General features: G+C 36.8%; 1 protein-coding gene across 1 annotated transcript; it reads left to right on the forward strand.

Moving 5' to 3' along the window:
• Positions 1–15,114: 15,114 nt before the first annotated feature.
• Positions 15,115–22,340, forward strand: LOC129255123 (alanine aminotransferase 2-like). The gene is made up of 3 exons (XM_054893676.2): positions 15,115–15,698; positions 17,483–17,572; positions 20,524–22,340. The coding sequence occupies exons 1-3, from the start codon at positions 15,441–15,443 to the stop codon at positions 20,650–20,652; spliced, it is 477 nt and encodes a 158-aa protein (XP_054749651.1). The 5' UTR covers positions 15,115–15,440; the 3' UTR covers positions 20,653–22,340.
• Positions 22,341–23,504: the final 1,164 nt, after the last annotated feature.

A 23,504-nucleotide genomic window follows, 5' to 3' on the forward strand; every position in this document is an offset into this window, starting at 1 on the left:
ATTTGCTGCTGGAGGAACTGACTCCCCTCTAAACCTATTATGTAATTCCACAATGGCATGTTGTTGAGTTCTCGTGAACCCCACCGAACGTCTTACCCTTCCTCGGGTCAAAAACTCGCTCAAAGGTCTATTCACATTTTGATCTTCGTCCACCAGTTCTAAAATAGTACCATCATTTTCACAAGTAATTATTCCACAATTCATAGAAAGCACTAAGAATACAAGGTGTCTCACGATCGCCGGCATGGAACACCGGCATAATTTGTGTATATCCATTTTTAAACCCAGAACAAGCGGCGGGGATTGGAGAGCAGTGTTGATTATGATGCAACTCCCCTATCCGTGTCTACATAGTCTGTTTCATTTTGAAAGTTGTTACCCCCTCACAGAGACCGAGCCTTTGCTCGCTGCGATGACTCAGGAAGCTACTTTTCAGCCCTGAAACATCTGCCAGCCTGAACACATTTAACTGTAGAACAGCTAGGGGGAAAGAAAAGGGAAAGGCATTAATTATCGAGACCCCTATAGTTTGTTTCACCTAACTATGATAGAAAGTTGGCCTCTATATCATTACTATAAATCTGACCGCATAACCGTTAGTCCGCGATAAAAAAACGTGGACTCTGCAAAGTAGAACGAAAATAATATGGTCACATTGAGCTCAGTTTCGACCACTACTTAAGCTATTGTCATCATTATTTAAACTTGGAAAGTTTAAGTATCGATTTTAGAGAGGTGATTGTCAGTTTTCATTGGTCAATTTAGTTGCTAGTAAAAGAGAAAGATTAATAGGGACGATGGATTGAAAATCCCCGTCGTTTGTAGTGTAGTTCTCGGAAATTACCTTGTTAAAATGTTATGTAAATGCGTAATCATTTTCAGGTAAAACCATGATGGATTCTCGACTTCGCACTGGCGGCGTATTGGGCTTTTTCTTTTAAAGGGAAAGAAAAAAAGGGCCTCTCTGTGGGCCCCCTATTGGTCAATCCTATAGAGTACACAGCTACCATTTACAATATTTAAAACAGATGATTTTAATTTAGTGATTCAAAATCTCAAATAATGATTTTTTTATTGAGAGGTGTTTAGAAATAATGAAATCTTAAAAAAAGGAAACAATCATCGTTTCAATCTATCTAATCTCAGGGGATTTAATGACACTTTAATAACTTCCATGTGGTTATAAAACCAGGTAACAACTTCCTATGCAGGTATAGGTCTTCAACGATTCATTAACAATGCTCGCAAAATTTGGAGAGTTAGCCCCGATTCATATATAGAAACTTACGTGATATTTTACCCTTTTGACCATAATGCAGTGAACGGTTTTGTAACTCCCCTGGCCTCCTCTCCAAAATCCCAGTAGCACCGTTTTTGTTGTTGGGTTTGTCTTTTTCACATCCCTTTTTTAGAATGCAGGTTTTGGTATTGGGGATTACCAAAATATATTTTGAATTTTATAGGCCAACAAAATAAAATTGCAAATTTTTTTCACTTCACTCACCGCAGAAATTTAGAGAGAATAGAAATAAAAAGAAAGAAGGGGGAATTGACAAAAGCTTAATCTGATGAACACACAGAGAAGCTATACCAGCAACAACAACAAAAACGTAATAATAAGTTGGAACTTCAACTCTTGCTCCCGGAGTAAATTGTAGTGAGTTTCACTTAATTTCAACATGATTTCAAAAAAGAGTGAAATGCACGGCGCAATAAGGAACTAATTTTCACACGGTCACTCGCTATTACATAATGATAAAAAGAAGATGATATCTTTTCTTTATTATACTATCATGATGCAAAAAAATGGCTACCTTGTCGAATCACAGTCTTAGGCCTATATTGAAATAATTCGACTTCAAGAGATTCTTTATTGTTAAATCTTAACAAAATAATCAAATATAGATAAAAATCATTGAGTGCGTGACATAATACATCAAGTTGGCAAGTTGGTGCTCTTTGGGTAGTAACTTAGCAATGTACGCCCCTCGAAGGGGATAGAAGCAGTCGGACTTCTGGTTACATACTTACGATCTTATGTGTAAGTATATATAAGTGAATGTGTGAATTCTTTAAACATGTTCCGATTGTCCGAGAAGTGAAATTTATGTCTCAAGAAACTTTTCGTGCTTATACCTGACGTCATTGTCCCACTTCGTGACTATAGAGGGATAACTGTCGAGAATAATAGCGAACGAACTAATTGAGGTCTGATCTGCCATGTCTGCTGCTGATTAACTTGTCTCAGTTTACGATACAGGGGGATATTTTTACATATAAGTATACATCTTGAATTTCTTTGGTTCTCCGACATGACGAGCCGTTCTCCATTCCCTTGAGAGCGATCCAGCAAAAATTGTCCAATTCTAATAGCTATACATGTATAGGCATACTATATTGGCCTATTACCCATTTAACACCTGGGTGAAGAGTGGCATTGCCTTGCCAGAGGACGCTACAGGCTGCGCGATGGGTGGGATGGATTCGAACACACGACACTCGTGATGACAATGCGAGAGTCATGCTTCACCATGACCTTGATTACTCTCTGTTACAAAGAAAACAACCATGATCCAGGGGGGGGGGGCACAGCCGGCCCGTGCCCCCCCCCCCCTTGAGAAGCAAAATTAAAATTTATAATGTAAAAATGCCGTTTAACCAAAAATGTGCCCCCCCCCCCTTTGAAAGTGATGACCTTTTTTGCATAAAAATGTTTTCTGGGACGAAATATCCTTAATTCTTTGTTAAAACCACTTTGTTTTTGCTTGTCAAATTTTGCTCTGAAAATGTGCCCCCCCCCCCTTTGGAAAATCCTGGATCCGCCCCTGACCATGATGATAGGGAGGGGTACTGAGCAAGTAAATTAGTGTATTCACAACATGATTTCAAATTCGAAATTCCTTTGATAGCTGATAGATTCTTACTCTGTCTGCATTTTGCCAAATTTATTGAACATCAATATATAGTCCAACGTATACTACGTACTCACATAATTTGCTTGTGGGAGATGTGTTGACGCCAGAAACCACTGATTGAAGATTGACATTATTCAGTTGTCAGTGTTGAAGAAGATTGATGCTCGTTAGTAGACGAACTCCTTTAGCTGATCCGGGGCACACACTTGGAAGATAGTTGAATCAAACTAGACGATTGAAGCTTTTTGGACTATATTATAGTCTAGATTGATGACTTTTACCATGCACAATGTCTTTAAAATAACAAAATCTCAGCAGAAATACCTCCACATCGTCGACATGGTTGGTTGCCAATCCCGGTTGCCAATGACAGCAAAATACGTTGAACACCCAAAAGTGAAAAGTTCAAAGGTCGTCAACTTCATGAGCTTTTCTGGTATAGATCACTTTCTCTGAATTTAGAGAGACGTGAATATTTGTAGGTAGATCGTCATTCAGAGACCACATTTTCAACGAAATAATGCAGGGTAACTCCTGAAAAGGGGTAACTCCTGCAAAATTGGCGTGGCAGCTTTTAACGAAACGCATAACAGAAGTTTGAACAAAAAAGACAAAAATCAGATGGCTGTATTGGGAATTTCAAATTACGTGCACCAGTGATGTCATATTTGACGTGGGGTATACAACCATTTAGTTTGCTCAAATAACAACCGGGCCATAATTTTTTATTCAATTTGACATTTCTTTTTTTCATGAATACATAAAAATAATGATATGCTATCCTTGCTAGATTTTGATTACAGCCCTGATGGGTTAAAGAGAAAAACCACAATATTCGTGATAGAACGTGTGGGAGTACTACTTACCACAATAACGACCATCTACTCACAAATTGTTAACATTTAGAAATTCGGTCTCAGTAATGTCAGTTATTGTAAACAGCCATGATTTATGAATCTTGGTCCGGTTTTTTTTTCAAACTTCCACCGATATGTTTTCTTTTTTTTTCACCTCTTTTTTTAAACCAATTTAAACAAAGGTTGTATTCCCCTTTATTAAAGTTACATTTATAAAATTATTCCTATCTTTCGAACATGCTTAAATTCATGACCTTTTACATACAACATAGGGATACGGGGGTTCCATCAAAATAATTAAACGGGGAAATCGCTATAATACAAAGCCTAGAGTGTTCACGATAATTTTTTAATCATTATTATTATTATTTGTTTGTTATCATATGGTGTGTTACCCCTCATCTTTGATGTGTCAAATGAGAATTTAACAAAGAAGCTTTTTCGACTTCATGCTCATACATGGACCTATCCACGGAGGATTATTTATCGTTATACTGGGGGTGCTGTGACAATGCTCAGCACCCCCAGTAACAATAGAATAATCCTCCGTAGTAGGTCCATGTGCTAATAACAATCATTGTATTAAAAAAAATTGTGTTGTATTTTTTATGTAATAAAGAATTATAATTCCCTCTTTTAGTCATTCAATCCAGTGCATCCAGTAAAAGCTGGATGGATGTGAGTGTTTCAAGAAAGTACAATTTTAATCCTTTTTTGTTAATACTAAATCATTTCCCTGTATCGGGGTTTCCACTCTTAAAACCACTTTCGTTTAATTTTTCCCACAATACTTTCCTACTCACAAGGGCATTAAAACTAGAAGGAAGTATAGACTTTGGCATTACATTGATAAAGTTGGTAGTTTTGTTATTTCCCCCCGATGTTTCCCTCCACATGGTTTGCAATGTCATAGTCAAAATTTAAACCATAATTATTATTGCAAACGTGCATTTGATTAACGTGGTATATTTTATTTACTGACTATTCATCGTTAGCATACTTTTTGAAGATTTTTATCAGAATGTGTTCATGCATGCTACCAGATTTTTTTTCTCCCTCTCTTTAGAGGCCTACGTTTATGTCCCAAAATAGATGTTCCTTTGTTGCAAATCATCACAGAATTAAAAAATTAAAATTTCCTGGTATGCTTTGTACATTTAATTGACTTTTATAAAGACTGCAACTGTCTTTTTATACTAAAACTATAAATTTACAAAATGTAATTTCCATACTTTTTCTTTTTGATAATCTTCAATACTTTCGTCTGGCGCAGAACTTCAGTGCTGTAATTAAACATAGTGATTTGAACAAGCTCGGGACAAAACTGTCTTCTGGTATAATTATTTAAGTAATATTTATGGACATGACTTGTTTAAAGATTGTCAGGCATGGGCAACACCACGGGGGCAGCCTGACCACCCCCTGTGAATTTTAAGTAGTAAAAATAGAGGGGGAGGGAGAAATAAGGAAGATGAGGGTGGAAATTACAGGTCTGTGTCGTATCATTTTATAATACCCCTTAATTCAGTTGAGAAACCATTCGGTACTGAAGTAGCCTAATTGCCCCCACCCCTATCAAAGAATCATGCCGCCACACTTGTGGCAAGGTATTATTTTTATTTTTGAATACAACGATCTAATTATAATTTTGAATTTTTGTTGGGGGTCAAAATCGATCACAATCATGTCATAAAAACAATGAATGCTACTATTTGTGGATGGAGCTATGATCTGACGGTCTACCACCTCGCATAATAAACCATACGCTTCTTTTCAAAAATCTGTTTACAATCCCCGCCAGTGACGTCAAAATTTAGTGGTTAATTAAAACCCTTTCCTGTGGATATAGCGTGGGTAATACGATAGACTATGAGTTTACTAAAATAGAACTATTCCACGTGCTTTGATCCACATCCATTGTTTCAATCTGTTTCAATCTGTGTGCGATCCACTGATCTGTATATCAATAGCATACAGATCAGTGGTGGGATGGTACCGGGGATGTATGTACCATGTGTTGTGGTAACTTTTGTTGTTTTATCAATGAACTTAAATGAACACATCCATGTTCTAGGACAGTCATAAATTTGGTAGTAATCAAGGGCGGAAATCTCTCCCCAAAGGTAGGGGGACCAGGGTCTGGAAAATTCGACGGGCAAAAAAAAAGGTTATCACCCCAAATATAACGTCATTTCGACCAAAATAAATTTGACAAGAAAAAAAAAAGTAATCACCCAAAAAGTAAAGGTTATCTCGTCCAAAATGCAAAATAGTAGGGGGGACATTTGATATTGTGTCCCCCCTATTATTTTGGGTAGGGGGACACGTCCCCCCTGTCCCCCTGGGATTGCCGCCCATGGTAGTAATTATCATTATTTTGCCTTTATTTATTTTTAATTATTATGATTTATCGATTTATTATTCATTCATTTAATTTCATTATTTGATTTAGATGAATGATGCCATGTCTGTATCATGTATCATGTTGAATCTTCTGATGTTGTACTGTTTTTGTATTATGTTCACTTATGAAATATGTAAAATAAAGTAAAAATTATATTCAAATCGCAGGGAGCGGTCACCCATAGCCCCCTGTTGTACCTTCATTATTTTTTTTTCCCGATTTCGATTACAGGTTTTTCATTTTCCTTGATCTATTCTACCCCTTTTATTTATTATTTATTTTTAGGTCAAACTGTCCTCTTTAACCAAATGATTGGGTACCCAACCCCCCCCCCCCGGCTTCCGTTAATTCTGTCAAAGATCAATATATGTTTTATAATTGTTAAGTATTTCCTCTAGTTTATTACCCTTATTAGTAGGTCAAATTTTATATCGTAATTGATCAAGATAAAATGACGGACGCAGTATACGAGAAACAACCGAGAGCGAGCAGTTTTGAATCGGAACAATAAATTGCGATTGCTGAAAATGAATTATTTTTTATGTTTTGCACTTTCACTTTATAAGCAGCCTCCAACCGCGTAGCCAGGATTTCATTTTGGAGGGGGCGGTAAATGCACGCGAAGCGTGCCAACACTTACAGAGCGCGCGAAGCGCGCTCCCTAGGGGGTGGGTGCAGGGAGGGGGAGTTTCCCCCATTTGCGAAGCGCGAAGCTTTTGGTGTTTCATAAATTAAAATGAAAAGGAGCCGTCTCTCTTGTCTCTAGTATCTATATCAGCTCCAATTCAGTTGACTATATTGTGATTTTGAACCTAGTTTTCATGAACCTTGTTTTCAAAAAAGATTGTGAACGCACAAAAAAGGAATACAATGGAGGAAATTAAAATGATAATAACCCCGCGCGAAGTGCGGAAGCTAAAGCGTTTTATCAATTTTTTTTGCCATGAAAAGGGTCCCGAGAAAAGGATATTCTCAAACATATATTGAATACTTCCCTTGGAAAGATCAGATTTGATTACAAACAATTTAGCGACAGTGCATATCTTTAACTCGCAAAACAGAGGAGAAGAAGTGTATATGCCAGGAGGAAGATATTACTCCCCGCGCAGAGCAACGAAACTCTGAAATTTCAAAGGGCGGATGTTTCAACAAAATAATGCAGATATCTCCAAAACCCCATCGGCTCTAATTAAATAAATTTTCTAAGATTATTGAACTTCATTAAAAGGAACATAGTGCGCAAAAAGTTGAAACTTCTGTGATTTTTTGAAATTATATAAAAAGGATGCCTAATTTCTTTGACTTAATCCTGAAGCGCTTCATATTGAATTATAAAGAAACTTAAGAGTCATTCAAAATTTCAAACTGAGGGCGCAAAACAGGACAGGAGATGAATGTACAGGGAAATGACATGAAGTTTAATAGAATTTGATAAAAAATATTGTACTTTTTTATTTAATACCCTTATACGATACGAATTTTATACCTTCCTCTTTTTGGATTAGGAACCTGTTTGCCCCAAAAATTATGGTTGTTTAGTAATGAGCTGAAAAGCGGGAGAAGTTGACTTCATGGAGGTGACGGCAGAAATTGATATAAACATTTTACCCGCCTGGAGCCGACCCAACCAGAAGTTGCGCGATCAATTAAAAAAAAGATAACTTCATATACTTCGGCCTAACCTTACTCTAATTCCATGCCGTAATGTATACATTTGAACTTTAACTGGCAATAAACACATATAGCTGAGGTAGAAAAACAGGGTTAGAAAAAGGGTGGGGGAAACAATGGAGATCTTCAATATTGTCATTTAACCGCGCGCAGCGCGGAAGCAAAATTCATATATAAATTTAGAGCAAGAGTGAAGGAGTTTCTCTTTTGAGAAAAAAAAAAGAATAAAAAGAAAAAAAAACACAAAGCTACCTTTCTTCCCTTTCCTCCCTTCCCTTTTCCTTTTCTCCTCTCTTTTTTCCCTTCTTTTTTTTTCTTTTTGGGGACGTTTTTTTTTGGGGGGGCGACCGCCCCCACCGCCCCCCTGGCTACGCGCCTGGCAGCCTCTGACAGATAAGTTTTCATCTGTAGAGAGAGAGGGGGGGAGGGATTGAAAAGATTGAGAGAGGTAGGGGGAGATGAATAATAATATAGACATATAAGACTGAGCACTAGCGTACCTACGGGGGGGGGCAGGGGGGGCACTCTGCCCCCCCTGACGAGTCACAACCCATGCAAAAACGTATCTTTGCCCCCCCTGACGGGCTTGAAAAACCTTTTTCGCCCCCCCTGACGAGCTTTAAGACCTTAAATTCCCCCCTGACGAGCTTGAAGACCTTTTTTTTTTTTTTTTTTTTGCTTGTCAATCTTTTTCTGGAACGAAATTCTTTATTTGTTTATTTGTGATCGAAGACCTTTTTTTTTTTTTTTTTTTTTTGCTTGTCAATCTTTTTCTTCTGGAACGAAATCCTTTATTTGTGATCGAAGACCTTTTTTTTTTTTTTTTTTTTTTTTGCTTGTCAATTTTCTTCTTGAACGAAATCCTTTATTTGTGATCGAAGACCTTTTTTTTTTTTTTTTTTTGATTGTCAAATTTTTTGGCGGACGGTTTTGCCCCCCCCTGTGGAAAATCCTAGGTACGCCACTGAGACTGAGTGAGGAGAGAGATCAGCTATTAAAATTAATTAGAAGGAGATCATATTTTGGTAATTCACGGTGCGTCCAAAAATGAGAAGTAATTGGTTGGAAAATTGGGGACTCAAGATGGCGCCCTTGTAGCCTGGACTGTCCGTATGAATTGAGCTTAACCATGTTACTCTTCTTTTCCAAACTCTCGTCAGCATGAAACCAACGAATAAGACAGGTATGAATGAAGCATATATATATATATATATATACATTGTGTTGACGGTTGAAGGCAGTGCCGTAACCAGAGCAGAGGGGGAATGGGCTGGCGCATCACCCCTGGAGGAAAAACATGGAAAGAATTTGGAAAAGATAACATTAATACGTTATCGTTTTACGTAGAGTTAGATATTAATAATTCGTAAATCAAAGATATTTTTAATCTAGTACTAATATGTCACTTATATATTTGGGGAACCTTCATTAACAAGCTAAATGCTTTACACAAGGTTACCATTTCATGTCATTATGTCGCATTATATTTTGCATTATTTTGAAATTCTATTGTTGAATTTAAATTAAATAAATCATTATCAATCAATCTGAAAAGTGAGTAAGCCAATTTGGGCACCAATGTGGGTTGGGAGGGGGGGGGGGTAGGAAAGTGTGATTTTAGTATCATATTTGCTTGTAACACATCTAATATACGTGAAAATGCTTCACTTGTACCCCCTTCCACTTTAGGTTATTAACCATTGCTCCACTGAAGGTTAAAGAGTGTTGAATTCAATGTATAAGCATTTAGTGGCCAGCCTCAATCAATGTCAAGTTTTATAGTGTTATTGCCCTGGAATTAACTTATTTAATCATTCTCATTTTTTTTTTCGGGGGGATGTGGAAATGAAATGAAATCAAATCAAATATTCGGTCATTTTCCTCTTAGCTTTTGTACACTACATTAACACAGGGCAGTTGAGTGACACCCTCACTCTGACCCGGCAACTTTATATTCCATCGAACTGTTTGTTTGTGCATGGGGTTTGAACACACCATAGTTTTTGTCGATGATTGACTGAAATTAGAAAGTCTGGCGCCATCTATGAGGAATCGCTTACAGGCAGGTGTGCTTCCGTTATTCACACTGATCATTATCTGAATAATATCGCGTATACAGATCAAAAATTTAATATTCAAGATTACGTGGTCAAACTTCAAAGCAAGAAATTTTAATGACTGTCATGACTGTAGTTCCAACAGACGCAAAAAAGAAACTACGACAGTAATGTTGCCGTTGGTATCCGTCGTTCGAAGCCGCCAGTTTCATAGGGAAAATCGAGAAGTGATTTTTGAATTTCTATCGATAAAAGAACTGGGTAATACCTCAGGTCACATTTTGCTTGACGGTGGCCGTACGACGAGTCGAAAAAAGCCGTTTTATTCATTTTTATTCAAACCACATATATGTAGCTGGTACAGAAAATATTAAAACGGCTGTTTTCGACTGGCCGTAGAGCAAATGTGACCGAGGTATAAAGCACATGATAAAATATAATTTTCCAAGCCATTTTGCGCTAAGAAATTTGGCAAGATTATATCAAGTCTCCTTTTATTAGTGAAAAAAGTAAGAAATTAACCTTATCGGAGTGATTCAGAACTAGATTTTGACACTTTCCTATCGCTCCATACAAATGGAAAAATAAAATGAGGTTAATTATTTTATGTGTCATTGATTTAGGCGCAGATCCAGGGGGGGGGGGGTGGCAAAGGGGGCACGTGAGAAGCAAAATTAAAAATTTGTAATGTAAAAATGGCATGAAAACCTTTTTTTGCCCCAACCCCTTTTGGAAAATACTGGATCCGCCCCTGCATTGATTAGTGCACACAGTCGAGTCAATTTAATTCATATTTCAGAAAAATATAGCGCCATTTCTTTTTGCATACCCCTGAAAAGGTAAAAATTGACTACTCATATTACCAGCAGACCGAGATGCAGCTAAAAGTGATTATCATCAAAAAAGGCAATGACCCCTATTGCCCTGTTGGTATATGGACTCATTGACAGTGGCGTACCTAGGATTTTCCACAGGGGGGGGGGCAAAATCGTCCAACAAAAAAATGACAAGCAAAAAAAAAAAAAAAAAAAAAATGTCTTCAATCACAAATAAAGGATTTCGTACCAGAAAAAAAAATGACAAGCAAAAAAAACAACAACAAGGTCTTCAAGCTCGTCAGGGGGGTTGGCAAAAAATGTCTTTCAAGCTCGTCAGGGGGGGGCAGGGATACGTCCTTTGCATGGGTTGTGGCTCGTCAGGGGGGGGCAGACTGCCCCCTGCCCCCCCCCCCCCCCCGTAGGTACGCTAGTGCTCATTGAGGAATCTTTTTGTCTACCCATTTGCAAGGAAGAAAAAGCAAAGTACATGCCTGACCTAGTTTCTGGTGGTGGCTAATTGGATCTTGGTTTAAAGGAAATCAGTTTGCTGATAATCCATTTCTATTCAAACCTCCTTGGTCAAAGTGTATTATGTTGATTTGCTTTTTATTTTAACTTGGTTAAATTATTTCTCCACATATTCCTTGGGGCCTACATCCCCTACCCCATATACAGACACACACCCTCACCCCTATAACAGATATACCTCATGTACCTGGTTGATATCTTTACAATTTGTATTCTCATGTTATTTTATTTGGTGCCACGTCCATTGAGGAATAATTTTAGTTGATTGGAACGAAAACTAAGAAAATTTAAACCAGCCACGTTGTAAAGCATAATCAAAATCGGGTAATTCTTATTTAAAAAAAAAAGGGTTAATGCATTTGTGGGCGCGTCGTGGTCTAGTGGTTCTGACTCTCGCCTTTCAAACAGAGGGTCGTGGGTTCGAATCCTAGCCATGGCGTGTTTACCCTACATCAAGAAATTTATCCACACTGTGCTGCACTCGACCCAGGTGAGATAAATGGGTACCGGCAGGAAGTAATTCCTCAAAAAGCTGTGCGCACCAGAATCAATAGCTTAGCCGGGGTAATTATAGGAGCACCTTGAGCACCTAACAAGGTGGATACGTGCGCTTTACAAATCCTATATTATTATTAGTATTTAGAACTTTTGCTATATTCATAAAACATAGTTATGCACAATAAGCAATGATTTGTTGCAAATACATAATTTTCCTTTAATTTTAGCTGTTTTGAATGCCATAACAAACGTCTTTGCTTTTTTTCTTCATTCTTTTAACATCACTATTGCTAATGTATTGGTTGTGAATCGTTGATATTTTGTTAATAAGAAAAAAGAAAATGACGAAAAGTGAATAAACAAGTGAGCAATAATGATGTAATTTGTTTTCCAATTATTCAACTTTTGTATCCGCGTGGCAAACATTCCAATTCACCTAGCACCTTGAATACAGATGTGCCGGGGGCTTGGGGGCATGCCCCCACATGATGAAGAAAAATAAAGAGAAGATGAAAAAGAGGTATAAGGGTGAGATAAGGTGTAGGGGAAGGCGGGGTAAGTTGAGCATATAGGGGCAAGTTGAGCCACCACCCCCAGGCCAATAATGAATGAGTCAGACATTGTGGTGGTGTCATGCATTGATGACCCATTACATAACCCTTAACCCCACCACATTGTTTTCAACTTTGAAACAAAAAGTACTTTTTTAGAGGAAAAGAAAAGATTTCAGCCAAATAAGTAAAAAAGGGAATGAAATAGATTAGTGCTTTTTACCCACACACGTCTTTAAATATAATAAAGAAATAAGAACAATATTTTTAGACCATGCAGTTATGGATTCTCATTGTTGCCATAGTCTTTTACATGATGGATGCATAAGAATATGTGGATGTGAAAATATCGCATTAAGTTCGGACTGCATGGGGTAATTTGTGCCAGCCAACATGGGGCAAGTTAAGCGATGGTAATTCTTATGGTAATGTATAATAAAAAAAAAAAACTTAAAAAGCCACTGAACATGTTGATATGCATGCAGAAAGGAGCAAATTCACATGTCAGTTCTCATTTGACATCGGTTTTTTTAAAGGTCACAATGACTTTCAGTGTGGTGGTAGAAAGTTATATATAGGTGAAAAATATTTCCCAACAATCAAATTTAAAGGCAAGGTACTTAATACTACATTGTACAATATTTTTAGTCATATCAATTCTAACATTCAAAATGCAAAAAGTGTCACAACTTACCCCGCCTTCCCCCATTTCCTGAGTATTATGACAAAACTTTAACAAAATAGATTTTCATTTTAAAAATGCAATTTTTGGGGCTCACTTCACTTGGTCGGGATTTTAAAGATAGTTTACCTTATACCCCATGTTGTGCCCTCTCACAATCAATTTGACCCATGATCTTAAACGTCATTTCCTCCCCCAACAAACATGACAAAATGATGCTCTGATATGGTGAAAAATCAAACAAACGTTATATTGCTGACAATCCTTTCAAAATCGAGTTCCAAGTTTCAAAAAACATTATTTACAGCTTCACAACATGAGCAGGAGCCGCGGAAGCGGGGGGGGGGGGGGGGCTTCAGCCCCCTACTTAAAAAAAAACATGTACAAAAACGTAAAAATTACAATACGATTGTGATTTGTTGCATGGTCAGCCCCCCCCACTTTGAAAACCGTTCCGCGGCCCCTGATGAGAGAGCCGATGATGCCACAAGTGGCGTGAATTCAGACCTAGCCGTGGAGGAGCTGGAGGCGGGGGGGGGGGGGGGGGCAACCCCAATTAATTAAGGGCCTCTTCTCGAGGATGTAGGCCTATATCTATATCACGTAAACATAATTATCATGAAATAATGTAACCTTTTCAGCGTTTTGTGATGGCATATATCAGGAAAATGTGTTAAAATTATATACGAAGCGACCGAGCAAGAGATCCGGCAAGAGACTTTGAGATATAATGACACAATAATTGGGTCAATATTGAACAGTTTATGATTGCGTGGATTCATCTTTTGATGCAGTAATAATGTTTGAATAATTCTAAAAACGCAAAATTTCTTGCTCGGTCGTTATACGCTCCCGCGCTCAATGATAATAATCCCAAGGGTATATTCGTACGTATGGCTTTATTGCAAAGGTTATATAAGCTGCATAATGACAATAAGATTCTAAATCATTTCTTTATTTCAAAGGAAAGCAGTGTACAAAGTGATGAACAAAGTCAAACAATGAAAAAGTATCAATATGATGGCATACAATCACGATAATCATTTCATAAGGAACCCTTATTCCCTATCATGATAATTCCATTTTTTCAATTCTCATCTCCCCGGAGATAATGAGTTAATTTTCATTAAACAAATCTCGACTGTTTCATCCTTATTTGCCAGTTTTGATACTTCTTTTTACTTTTCTTCTAAAGTTTTCATTCAGATAGATAAATTACCTTATTTTCCTCGAGATCTGTAACATTTTAAACCGACGAAAGAAACATTTTCAATGCTCTCTCACTACGCTCGCTCGCCGTATTTCTCCCATTATTACACGGCTTTTGGTAGACGTTTTTGGACACCATTCTGTCTAATTCCAACTACTGAAAATTTGCTCGCTCGCTTCGCATACAGTTATTATATCACAACGAATCCATATACAATCGTGAGAGGCCTATATGTATTCACCAATAGATGTTGCAGTCATATACCCCATATAAATACCAGTTGAGGGGCCGGGGGTGATAACCAATGGTGATAACCCCCCACACCACTGCTCTTACCGTCGGATTAACGCCACTGGTCACGGGTCCGATGTCCTTGCACCAACCCCTTCCTACTTTGTGTATGGTTTGCTATTTTTCTCGCAATCAATATCCGAGGTGGGTGGCTATATCCCTCACCCCCAGATTTATACCACTCCTTATGTACTTCATTATTCACTTTTTGCAGATTTGACACTAAGAAGATCGGCTTCATGGACTGGTACAGATATACATGCTCAACCATGCCGGTGCGGAGGCAAACTGAGTGAGGGGGGGGGGGGTGGTGTGAAGATTTCAGTGACAATTAAGCGATGGTAGTAATAGTGACAATTTTAATAGTCATATTATACTGGAGTCATTTTGAGCCTGGCAATAAGAAAGTTTTACCAAGTTTTACCATACTTCAGCAAAGTTTTCCGTGATACACGTTAAACAAAATTATAAAAGTTAAGTCTAGTTTATGTCTTGTCAATACTATATTCCCATCCGGATCCCTATCTATTGAAGACCGAGAAAAAAATGTGGCTTATTCAAATATTCAATATTCGTTCATGCATATCAATCCAGGCTGCATGCCCGAAATCCTAAAATTTACACGAACCGCTGTACACACTTAGCCTACTATACTCATGACCTAGCTTCGTTAACTTCACGTAAAGACTTCTCTGAACGCTCTCTCTGAACGTTTTTCACTAACAAGATTTTATAATATTCTTGGAGTACTCTCACTTCATCAATCGATTCTTCAATTCTGATCAGTGGACCACTACAAACAAAGTTGCATAATATTATAATAAGCTGAGTTCTACTGCATGTCAGAGCCAGAGACTTGTACGATAGAGTATCACGCAGGAGAAGTGTGCTGACAGTGCAGTGTGCCGTGTACATTTCATGCATTGACCGTAACGTAGCGCCGATTACCCATTTCGTAATGTCAACTTTTGGTAGAGCCCGAAGTGTCGCGAGCAGTTTGATCACGCGTAAACCAAGCATTCTGAGAATGGCAGTGAATGGGGAAAGATCTGTCCTCATCACCAACGGCACCATGAGTTGTCAGGGAAATGGAGTTTCAAAGAGGGGCAAAGTTTTGTCTTTAGAAACAATGAATCCACACATACGATTGATGGAGTATGCCGTCAGAGGCCCCATCGTCCAACGTGCCACGCAGATTCAGAAGGAATTGGAACAGGTATTGTACTATGGTCGCCGCGCCAATACCGGCGCGGGAATGATTGAACACCCGGCAATTTGAAAAGGAAGGCGCGGGAGTCACGGGAGTTGAATTTTGATTATTGATGCTCTTCATCTCTGTCGTGCCCAGTTTTTTTCAACCAATGTAATATTTTTATTAGATCAACCAATTATTTAAAAACTCTCTCTTCTGTGCATCAATCTTTTAAAGAAAGAAAAATCATAATTAGATCTAGTCTAGATCTAGTGCATTATTGACCTGAAAATATCTCGATGATGATGATGATCTTTGATTGGAGGTAGATCTATCTATGTGCCATTTATGCCCCACTCACTAACAGACCTCCATTTATGTCTTTTTTTTAAGTATTCCCTGTAAAAGATTATGATAATTTGATAAGCTACATGTAGAAAGGTGTTAAATTTTGAAAGTTTCATACATGTATGATGTACATTCCATTGTAAACCACCTGTCAAATCTTATGCAACAAACAAAAAAAATCACTAATTTGAGCTCTTTGTCTTACCATTCTTTCATGAATAAAAATGTGCAGTTATAGAAAAAATCCAGGAAAAATGTTCCGATTTTTTGTTTTCTCGCCTGCATAGCAGAGCGAGACTAGGCGCCGCTTTTTCGACGACGGCGTCAACATCAAATCTTAACCCAAGATTAAGTTTTCGAAATGACATCATAACTTAAAAAGTATATGGACCTACTTCATAAAACTTGGACATAAGGGTAATCAAGTATTACTTAAAATTCTGCCCGAGTTTTAGGTCACATGATCAAGGTCAAAGGTCATTTAGGGTCAATGAACTTAGACCATGTTGGGGGAATCAATATCAAAATCTTAACCAAGATTAAGATTTTGAAATTAGTCATAACTTCAAATTATATGGACCTAGATTATAAGACTTAGACATAAGGGTAATAAGACTTAGACATAGGGGTAATAGTGTATCACTGAAGATCCTGCCTGAGTTTCAGGTCACATGATTAAGGTCAAAGTTCACTTAGGGTCAACGAACTTTGGCCATGTTGGGGTTATTTGAGGAATTGTCATAACTTTAAAGTTAATGGATCTACATGTAGTTCATGAAACTTGGTCTTAATAGCAACCATGTATCCCTGAATATCATGTTTGAGTTTCAATTCACATGACAAAGGTCACTAAGGGTCAACAAACTTTGGCCATGTTGGATTGTTAGGGGTATTTGAGGAATTGCCATCATAACTTTGAAAGTTTATGGATATAGTTAATCAAATGTGGACATACATGTAGGGGTAATCCAGTATCATTGCTCATCTTGCACAAGTCATAGGTCACTTGATCAAGGTCAAATGTTATTTAGGGTCAATGAACGTAGTACATACATGAATGGGGTTTTGGGGGGAATAATTATATGTAGTCATTTTCAAAGTCAGCACTACTGCTGTATTAAATCGCGTAATGCAGGCGAGACTGCCAGAAGCACTCCACTTGTTAAAAAAATTATCTTTATTTTCTTTTTTGAAATAAAGTTGAAATGTTCAGATTGACGGAGCATGAACCAGAATTTCTCTTTCAAGTAATGCATGTCAACTGGTACAATGACCTAAATGTACCTTAAGTAACAAAAAAATATAAGAAAATTGAATCCATTTTTAGATAAACTGCCAGAAAGAAAGAGGCTTGGTCTTATTCCTCATTTAGTCTTCAGTCTTGAAATGGAACATTGTCACATTGACCATCATATTGAGAGTTAATTTGAGTTTAATTACATTTGATTTTGTCACTACAGGGAGATACCAAGGCTTTCCCCTCCGTTATCAAGTGCAATATTGGAGATGCTCATGCGATGGGTCAAAAACCAATGACATTTCTCAGACAAGTAAGTGATACAGGCAAATTCTCAAGGGATCTGTCAACCACGCACTGGTCCGATCATATTCCCTTCCTCTCTATTCTGCATCATGTGTGTAGCTTGTAAACAGATCTACTTGTACAAGTTATAGCCCACTGGCATTGTGTAATTTATATTACAGGGTGCACGTCTGACAGGTTACGATCTCCACAGGCCTACAGTATTTTTAGATTAATTTGTCTGCTTTAGGGCTCTCATATCTGATAGTGAAATGCTAAATTGACCTTGTGAAATTCTATCACTCCAACTAAATATGATCAAGAATCAAGATCATAGTAAAATGCTATTGCCTTAGTGAGGATTGTCATATTGTTCTACATATAGTGTTGTTTGAATTCTTGTAACATAATGACAAGTTCATTCACATTATATAGAGAAATGTCCGCTCTAGCCTCTGTCTCACTGAAATGATGTACATGTACTGTGACGATCACAGTGCCAAAATTATTCCAAATTGTGAAATCAAGTTTTAAGGAGTCACATATAAACACTCTTTAAAAAGTAGATCTTTTATCAACAATCATTGTAGGCCCTACCACCATCTACCACACCCCCCCAAAAAAAGTTTGCAATGTATGGCAGTGAGTCCAAACTTCGCGCGTGTCCATACTTCGCGGACGGTCATTATCTAAAAAACTAGCCAATATCCTTAAAATCTGACATCACCAACGTGAAAAGCGACCTAAAATTACCCTTTGGTGTAAGTTTCTTTAGGATGAGTTCAGTATTCATGAAAATATTGGCAAAAGATCGGCAAATTTGTCGCCGTTAGCGCCCGTTTTGAAGAAATCTGATATTCTCAACAAGCATCACGATATCACCATTTTGCAAGCATAAATCATCAAAAATGTGAGTTAAATATGGTACTAACCGATTCTATAGCATTTTGCCATCAATCTGATATAAATTTTTCACTTTTTCAGCTTGAGTTTCTGTTTAAATCTCCACAAAAACTTTGGTCCGCGAAGTTAGGTCACACTTTTTCTGAACGGTTTTCCAGCACAGCGCGCATTCGCCGATCGGAATAGAATTTTGAGATCGCGATACCGGCGAAAGCCCTTGACCTACTTCACATTTTCGTCCATGATTTTATACTTTACGATCTTGCCGTCAATGTGGTAACTATTTCTTGAATTCTTTTTGTATGAATTATGAATATTTTGTGAAAAAAAATCAGCCTGATGAATATTTTTGAAAAGTGCGCGAAGTTTGGACACCCCATCATACATGTTTATTTTGCTGGAAAGATATTAGAACATACATGTATTTGATCACAGATATAATTTATCAAGAAGTGGGTACTAAACTTGAATTTCATTGTAGTACTAGAACTTTGTCTATTTACATGTAAGCAATTTCATTTTCTTTCATTTATGTACCCCTTTGAATGTTAAACCAATATTTAAAGAGTCCTTTTGACACTCAAATTTGGTTCATGGTTCATTATTGTTTGTTTTGCTACGTTAATCGACTGTACTGAAAACTTTGAACTTAATTTGACTTTGACTTCGGCCTTCAGACCTTGTCATGAAGTCCAGCAATCACTAAGCAATACCTCGTATTAAAGGGATTCTCCGGGCTGAAAATATTTACGGTATATCTTTTTAATAACACAAGGCTCCATGCTAAATATTACAATTTAGCAAAACTTTGGTAGCCAACTTTTACAGAATTTTGGTGGCCCGACTCGATTTAGGTTGCCCCGTACCACTGCTAATGTCGAGCCCTGCTTAATAAATGGAGTAAAATTCACAGAAAAAATGCTGAAAATTTGATAAAAATCGGATAACAAATAACATCATCAGCCCACCTAATGAATATTCATGAAGACATGCCTACATGTAGAACTGTTTCACTGGAATAATGCAAATGTATAAAATTCAATAACTTTGTTACATGTTATCCGATTTTGATAAAATTTTGCTCTGTGAATTTTACTCTTATTTATTGAGATACAAATATCTTCAGCCTGGAGCATCCCTTTAAGAGACCTTTGTGATGATTTTAATGTTAGATTGATTAATAATACTCTCGTAAATCTCTATGTACATGTAGACGAAAGATTTTGAACTTAATCTGCAATTTTACCTGCTGTATTGATTTTAAGGGAGAAATTTACATACATGTATCCCATGTGCACTAAACGGCAGTATTGGTGCATTTGATAATCAATTCATTCTGTTGCCTAACTTAAATCCAAGTAATTATTGTGCAAGCCTTTGGTAATAACAATTCAATTCAATCTGATTCGAGAAATAATTCATATTATTAATCTTGGCTGGGGGGAGGCTTGGTAATGTTGTTTTAACACAAAATATTCTTCCATGTAGGAGTGTACACATTTTCACTGCAATGATACTTTTGCTGTACAGTATGTTAGTCAGTTGGACTTGCAGCTGAGGATACATGCATGATTTTTTTTTAAATAGCAATTGAAAGAGGGGTATAATTTTTTTTTCTCAAATGGTCATAAATTACCTGCACAATCTTATCTTTCAATACTTGTGGAGTACCTGTATGATTCATATCACAATATTATTTACTTTGGTGGGCACTTCTGTATTGGTGGTCACTCACATGTACTATGATGTACAGGTGTAGATGTTTATACTTGACAAAAATAACTACGATTTGACAGAGAGGCAGATGTCCATGTAAGGATCACACACCAGTGTCCATGTGCAGTCAGATTTATACTGGTATTAATATGCACACGCTTAATACATTGTTTGATTGCAGAATAGAGTGATGGTTTTAACCAAAAAATCTTCAAATTGTTTGTTTGATTTACATACATACATACATAGATCACCCGGCTTTTGTATTGGGTTATATTTTGTTTTCAAATTTCAATACAAAGATGAGATATGTTTTGCTGATCAATGCTCCAACATCCTTTAACATGAATTCCTTGATAGGTGGTAGCTCTATGTACATATCCAGCACTCTTGGATGATCCGAATTTCCCATCAGATGCAAAGCAGAGAGCGCAGAGGATACTCAATGGATGCAAAGGAGGCAGTTTAGGTAAGAAAATCTCAATCTGAAAGGCAGTTGGCATCATCCTCTTAATGTACATGTAGGCCTGCACATTACCCCCCTAGAACCTTTTGTTGGGCCAAATTTAAATACCGGTAATACTCTAGCCCATCAAAACGTTGGACCATACAAGGAGCCCATCTAATAAAATTTGTTTTTAATAACAAATGTGCAAAAATTGTTTTAAGCTACTGAAATCATTTGATTTGATAGGCTGATAGAATAAATTGAGCATTTGTTTTATCAAGTCTTACATGTATGAAACGAGATCCTGGATCAACCAGGGTGTACCCGACCATAACTACTCAGATGATAATGATTGTTGTTATTGTTGTTTTTGTTTTTATAATTATTATTCTATTATCATCACTGTTGTTTTTGTTGTTGTGATGACTATTATTACCCCATCATCAGAATATGGAAGGGAGAGTTATTCACAGTTTACCTGATCAGAGTATGATGCAATACATGTACTTCATGCAGGTTGAAGCACTGGAAGTGCCCTTATTTGACCTCCACATGACATTAACCTATATCACAGCCCACATTGTCACTTTCATGTCTGCCCTGTGTGGAACTTCACAGCCTATAACTGCACAAAGGAAATACTAATACAATCAATTACTTCCACTGTACGTAATTTGGTACTGTAGTACTTGCTCAGTTTCTCATGCACACTGTACCGTAATACATGTATGTTAGCCCCATTAGGTAGTCTAATGAATGGACATTGCCACGTGGTTTTCTAAATGGAAGTGAAGGATGTATGGAAAGCCATAGGGGTCTTTAGGGGAATTTTTCAATTTTAAGTCTTTCTGATGTAGAGCAGTACACATGTGTATGTGTTTTACTATGGCCTGGCCTGCTGCTCTAATTTTCACAATTCCTCCAAATGTTAAATGGAGAATTTTAATAAAACTTTGGAGTGGCAGGCAAGGACCTGGTTTCATACACACCAAATGGGCAAGTCCAAGAAAAGGCCACCCTTGAAGACAAAATTTCATCTTTATTTTAAGAAGTTCTGTTTGGTGGGGTAAGAAAGCCCAAGAGTTGAATTTTAAAATTTCATTCAGAAAAATTTAATATTATGCTAATTTGCATAATTGGTAAAATGGGCGTTACGTATTGGACAACTATAAAAACTCATAGAAAATCAAAACAAAACTTGTAAGATTTAGTCATACAGTAGGTGGGACATGGACCCCCTAACATCTTATTACTTTTGGGGGAAAAAAAGTGGTGTCATCTAATTAAATATGCAAATTAGGTCTTGTCCAAGGATGAAATGTCCCATATGTAACATTTTTAGGATTTTTTTAAAAGTTATTTCTCAGAATACAATACTTGTATTGTTGCATCTCTAGGAAGTTCTAATTTATTGAGTATGAAAATGTTATACCACAAAAAGTTTCAAAAATATAGTTTACTTTTTTAATCAAAAATTAGTTTTAAAAAATGTTATGTATGGGACATTTACACACAATGTCAATGGGGAGATTTGTGTACAAAGTGAATGGAGAAAAACAAATTTCAAGTGCTCTTAAAGGAATTTATTTACCTTTTCTTTAGTTTCTAAAGACTGGTTTGTTATAAATACTGATAAATGAAAGCAATTGAAGCAAAAAAAAATTGAAAATTTAAAGATATGAAAAATATAAAAAACAATAGAAATTCATCAGAAATTCATGAAACCATGAAAAAAGAAAAAAAATTGTTGAATTGGCTAATTTTATTTTCAGTCATATGAAATATATCTCAATAGAACATTTTAAAGGAAAAAAAGTCTTATGTTATTTCCATATCTTAAATTATTTTCATTTTTTAAATTATGGGGAAAATTGTGTACGTTCTCTATGGGGACAAAATGTCCCATACGTAACTGTCCCATACGTAACATGTCATTAATTTGTTTAATTAGCATCCGTAATAAGAGGGTATTGGCTTAATATGACATGAAACTTGCCTATACTAGACTGTTGTGACTTTTATCACACTAAGTTGAAAGTTGTCAAATGAAATACTTTCAGAGAATTCTCAACTTGAAAAAAGTGTTTGAATAATTGTCTTCTCTCTGCGTCCCATACGTAACGGCCAGTCTTTTCTCTCTAAAAGGTCATATGTCACCATTTTTTGCATGATTATTCTTCTCCTAGATATCCACCATCATGAGGGTATTCAATCTAATTAGAGCCATTTAACACTATTTTTCAGGTCATTAAAGTTAAACCCTCTGAAATGTCCCATACACTGTACTTAACACGCGCGAATTCTTGGACTTACCCAAATACTTTTTTTTTAATGCGAATTTGGTAATGAAGAAGCTCAACATTGATGGCATCTTGTACATGTTCATGGTGCAGTGAAACAAGGTTTTTCACAGCACATATAGGACAAACTTTGCAATATCTATTTTTCTTAGAAAATTACAAAAGAATAATGAGTATATGACATCATCTACATTCTGCTCCCTACATGTAATTTATGCACAAATGTCTGTTAAAAAGAAACTTGTAACGAGTTTCTCATAACTTCATTTTATATCTGAATTTGACGACTTTTCAGTGTTGGGATTGTTTGATTCTCTTTGTATTCAAATCAACTTATTGTTGGTGAGGACTATGCTTCTGTACATTTACGGATGTACATGTTATTCTACGGCTCTGTATTATAATTTAAAGCCCAAGAAAAGGATAAAAAGAGAAGAAAGATGAGAGATGGGGGGGGGGGGATTCAAGAGATAAACACATGTACAGATATGAGTCCCATTTCATAAAACTTGCTAAAAATTTACAAAACAGTCTAAATCTACTTAAATCTAGCCTGCTTAAATCATTTGATTTGATTGGCTGATTGTATATGT

Source organism: Lytechinus pictus, chromosome 2, assembly GCF_037042905.1.
Source record: "Lytechinus pictus isolate F3 Inbred chromosome 2, Lp3.0, whole genome shotgun sequence".
NCBI classification, from domain to species: domain Eukaryota; kingdom Metazoa; phylum Echinodermata; class Echinoidea; order Temnopleuroida; family Toxopneustidae; genus Lytechinus; species Lytechinus pictus.